This window comes from Urtica dioica, chromosome 6 (assembly GCF_054948205.1).
Source record: "Urtica dioica subsp. dioica isolate 48M chromosome 6, U.dioica_male_clone48M_v1_H2, whole genome shotgun sequence".
NCBI classification, from domain to species: domain Eukaryota; kingdom Viridiplantae; phylum Streptophyta; class Magnoliopsida; order Rosales; family Urticaceae; genus Urtica; species Urtica dioica.
In genome coordinates, this window is record NC_142761.1 from 36,771,048 (window position 1) to 36,776,458 (window position 5,411).

A 5,411-nucleotide genomic window follows, 5' to 3' on the forward strand; every position below is an offset into this window, starting at 1 on the left:
ATTTCCATGAAATTTTCTGACCAAATGTGATCGAACAAAAAGTAGACCAACATTAAGATATAAACGTCCATAAATATGTGTGCTTTTATTTCCATATCACATTTTTCATTGAACATAAGATACGTCGGGCAACAAATGTGTCCTTAAATATGTATATGAGCAAAAGTCATTTTGTAATATTAACCATGTATATGTTATTATTACAAGCGTTTCAATCCTTTATTCATTAAGATTGTTGATCACAGAGTCAGATCTAATCTCTTCCTGTTTGCGATGCTACACTTCATGTTTAAAAAAAATTAGTAAATAAATAAATAAAAACGCATGGAAAACCCAAACATTCAACTTTAAATCATATGCGCTTATTTCAATAAGCTAGAAAACACTTTAAATATAGCCATAGCTAGAGTCTCTTAATTCTTAGAGGAGTTGGACAACAATTCCTGTTTCCAATGGAAGCATTGGACTGTGTCTTGATTGATCCTAAAACAAATGGCCTTTGGATGGACCTCCCAATTGCACTGCGTACAGCTGCTTGTGTCGCTGCTTTCCGAGTCGTAGATGTCGAACCACTTGCTCATCGACTGTCCGTTTATGTAGAACTGAAAGTTGCAATAAAACAGCGTCGTTCCGAAGAAGTTGTCCTTGAAGCTGAATGAGTAGGTCTTCCCCTTTTGAAGGACCACAATCCCGAGCTCGTCGTCTCCGGACCGGCAGTGAATAATGAGAGGGCTTTCTGTAATGGTGCTGGTGATGCTCACTGTCTTTTTCGGTTCGCCTATTGCATAGGCACGCGTGTATAATAGAAAAACGACAGCGGCAAATAAACGTGAATTCATGGCTTTTTTTTTTTTTTTTTTTGGATGAATAATCACTGGTAAGAAAATGAAGAAGAATTAACGTGTGTAGATTATTTATAGGGATGGGCGACTGGATTAGGTTTGACATTAGCGTTGGGAATCCACAATTAGTCAGAATTTATTGTGAAATTTTTAACGGGATTATGAATCAAAACAATAACCACAGGTATTATGATGGCGGATTTGATTCTATATATATATATTTGAATTAATCTTATTCGATTTTTTTTCTTGGAAATAAAAAATTCTGATTTTAGCTTTCTTTCTATATTTGTTGTCACAAATTTACTATTACCATAAATCACATATTATTGTTTTCCTCATAAAATAAACAACTACCGACATTCATTCTTTAAATTTATTTTAGAATTAAAAATGAGGCTGGCTAAGTAACTAGCGACAACTGTTATTGTCCTTTAAATTTGTAGTCCAACTATTAACATATTTAGAATTTATTAGAATAATATTTCAACAATACTCTCAAAGATTAATATTATTAACTGTCAGAGTAAATAATATTAATTTTCATATAATTTTGACGATTAATTTTTAATAATAGTAATAAGAATAATTGTAAATCTTATTACCGGTAACAAGAACAACAGTAAATCTTATTAGTGATAACAAGAACAACAATCAATCTTTTAACTGTAATAGAACAATAGTTAATTTTAGTGATTTTAACAAGAACAACAGTAAATCTTATTAACTATAACAAGAACAGTAATCTTATTTATAGTAACAAGAAAATAGTAAATCTTATAACGGTATCAAGAACAATAGTAAATCTCATTTAATAATAACGGTAAATCTTATCAACGGTAACAAGAACAATAGTGAATCTTATTAACGGTAACAAGAACAACATTAAATTTTATTAACGGTGACAACGACAATAATTAATCGTATTAACTGTAACAAGATATCAGTAAATATATTATTTACTTTTAACAAGAACAAACAATCTTATTAACTGTAATAAAAAACAATAAAATTTATTAACGAGAACAAGTACAAAAGTCAATCTTATTAATGGTAAAAAGAACAACTATAAATCTTATTAACGGTACAAAGAACAAAAGTAAATCTTATTAAAGGTAATAAGTACAGCTACAAATTTTATTAGCTGTAACAAGAATAACTATGAATCTTATTAACTGTAATAAGAACAACAACAAATTTTGTTAATAACAACAATAAAAAAACAGTAAATCTTATTAATGATAACAAGAACAATAGTAAATCTTATTAAGGGTAATAAGATGAACATTAAATCTCATTAACGGTAAGAAGAACAACAATAAATCTCATTAACATTAACAAGTACAGTAGTAAATCTTATTAGCGGCAAAAAGAACAACATTAAATCTTATTAACGGTAACATAAATAACAGTAAATCTTAATAACTGTAACAAGAACCACAATAAATCATATCCAGGGTAACAAGAACAATAGTTAATATTATTAATGGTAACAAAAACGAGTTATTCTTCAAAAGCAATGTTATCATAGGCGATAAACATGAGAAAACACTTAAACATTATCACTAACAAGCAATCACCAAACAAATTAAGAAAATAAAAATAGCCTAATGTAACAAGAATCCCCTACAAAGTAGTTCATCACCCAAACTTAATATCTACATTGTCCTCAATGTAGAACCATAAAAACAGGGACGAGAGAAAACTTCTCTCGCGGGCGTGGTCGAACACCCATACCTGTCGCCGCCACACTAAGGCACCCTTGCTCGCGCCCCTCGTGGTTTTGAAAGGAGGAGCATGTGGCATAGATGGGGGTGGCGGAGGGTTGACTTCATCAGTCTCGAGGACATAGACCTCTTCTTTTTTTCTTTTTCACGCTTTCAGGCTTTGTAGATCCCGAACTTCTCTTCCTCGTGTTTCATGCGCGTCTTCAGTTTGCCTTTTAGCACATCTATACGAGCACTGCAAGTGGCTAAGAAGGCCCATTCCAAGAGTACGGGGATGTCGCGGTCTTCATCCATGTCGAGATCATATTTTGCATGAGATCAGTAGCATTAGATGTCACTTCTAAAATCATGTTTTCTTATTTTAAAAGAACAACATCCAATCTAAAAGGAGTTAGTATCACTTATATGATAACAAGTCTTTAGAAGTGACTAGTCATTTTAAAAAAAGTTGTTACTAGTTGAATCAATTACAGTTGGTCTTTTAGTTCAACTAGTGTACTTAGAAAGCCATTTGTTTCTCTTATGTTAATTATGAGTATCATATAAATTACATGTATGACCGAAAGACCTATCGTATGTTGGTGAATCAAGCTCATATCAGACACGAACAATCGCTCTGATATGACTCGTTGGAGATGATTCTACCATATAACATATTAATGCGGAAAAATAATTAATTACGCTAATCATAAGCTAATTAAATTATGGTTATAATTAACAAGATCTAGTTATGTTTAATTAATTTAATTCACGAGAGCATATTTATCAAGCAACCGATTTGAGCGAAAGACGAATACTTACATTGATTTTCGGTTCAGCTACTGAACACTCCTAAACCAATCGCGTACTCCTTGCGTCGTCTTGATGAAGGACTCGAGGATGACACCTTAGTCTTCCGAAACGTAATCTCCGAGACGAATAAGAAAAATGAGTGGGCACAGTCTTTATCTCACTAGATCACGAAACTAGGTGTTTCGAGATCTCTCTCTTATTTTACTAAGAATGGAAACAAATTTCTGAGGGGAGGGAGAGAAAATTTCGCACGGCCAAGGAAGAGCCACGAAATTATTAGGTCAAGATCCTTAATTTTTGTTTTCTCATGAACCCCTATTTATAGTAGTAAAAGGAGATATTCATGGAATCTTCCAAAATATATTATTTCCTTTTATTGTGTTCATACTAGAGGATTTAATCTAGACCCTTGGATCTCAACAAGTGAATCCTACTTTTTCTCTCATCCATCAGATCAATATCTATGGGATATTATTCTCTATTTAAATAGAGAATATTTTATTTAGTGAGAGAATAAAGGAGAATATATTATTTCCCTTTAAATATATTCTCATATATTCTCCTAAATACTTTCCTTTATATAAGGAGAAAATATAGGACAATATTTTACAATATTCTCTCTCCTTTATTTAAACGACTAAAGAGAAAATATTGGTAAATACCAATTTTGTAAAAGTCGAATTTTAGGCACACTGCCAAGTTGTATTTGCGCAACTCCCATGCCAAAATTCCCAAATCCGATTTTCATATTTTGTGCAAGGCCCAATTGCTTAAAACCCAATTAATCATTTATTTACTTGGTCCAACAATAAACAAATAATTAATAATTGTTTATTTACTTGATCAAACAATAAATAAACAATTCTACCATAAATATTTATTTAATTCTGCGAATACCCGTTTTCCAGAATTGATGCTGTCAATCACAATTACAGCAAGTGAGATTAATAATGATAAACATTATTATACGAAAGTTCTTATCCGCCTTTATCAGAGCCGAATCGGGGACTATGGACCTAGTAATAGAAGCTTAACAAATCCGATGAAAAAGACGAAATAGTCCTTTCTCTTTTTCCATCGATTCGTCTAATCTTGGTCAAATACTCCACTTTGTAAGCCAATACTGAACTCTCCTTTATACTAGAATTATATTTACTCATCGTGACGAGTGTCCACTGATATAGTCAGTTCGTGATCAAGATCCTCCAGGTTCAACCCGTATCGAGAGAAGTCAATTTTTCCTTTATACTTTTCTTGATACATATCAGCCCTAAGCATTGTTGCTTCTCCAGCGAAAGATTCTTTCGAACGTTACTTACTTCGAAAGTGCTAGCAATCTATCGGTTCTGGAATCAACCCTTAGGTGAGTGAACATTAACCTTCTTTCAAGAAGGCTGGATTCCATATCTGTAAACACTAGGACAAAATACGTTATCCGGTGCGACGAATGTCGCACCCAATGCTTCAAATGTCGCACCTAAAAGTTTATTAGGTGCGACAGCGTCGCACCGGATAACCCGTCGCAGAAGGTATTGGGTGCGACATGTCGCACCTAATAAGTCCCCCTTTAGGTGCGACACTTTCAGGTGCGACTTATCGCACCTAATGCCCAAGTTATTTTCCTGTCAAATTTTATAAAATTGGCGGGTAAATACATATCGGGTGCGACACTGTCGCACCGAATATGTTCGCGCCATGGTATTCGGTGCGACAATGTCGTACCCAATATGTTTGTTAAATTAAAAAAAAATACAAAATTAAAAAAGTAAATTAAAATTCATTTAAAATTAAATAAAAATTAATTAACAAAATTCTAAATGAATTAGAAATAATATTCTGAAAATAGAATTCTTAATTAAAAATACAAATTCTTTCCAAAAAAAGCAAAAAAATGAATTCCTAATTTTTTTTTCCTATAAAACTTATCGATAGTAGAATTTCCTCTACCGAATAAGTTGCCAGAACTTCGAGAACCGCTTCCGCGTCCTCGTCCGCCGTTGTCTGATGCGCTGCCGCTCGTTCCGCCGCTTCCGTAAGGACGGTCTCGCAA

At 33.1% G+C, this 5,411-nt stretch overlaps 1 protein-coding gene across 1 annotated transcript; it reads right to left on the reverse strand.

Annotated features, from left to right (window-relative positions):
- Nucleotides 1-413: 413 nt before the first annotated feature.
- Nucleotides 414-839, reverse strand: LOC149393862 (S-protein homolog 5-like). The gene has a single exon (XM_089618194.1). It carries the CDS (start codon nucleotides 837-839, stop codon nucleotides 414-416), a length of 426 nt encoding a protein of 141 aa, XP_089474320.1.
- Between the last annotated feature and the right edge of the window lie 4,572 nt (nucleotides 840-5,411).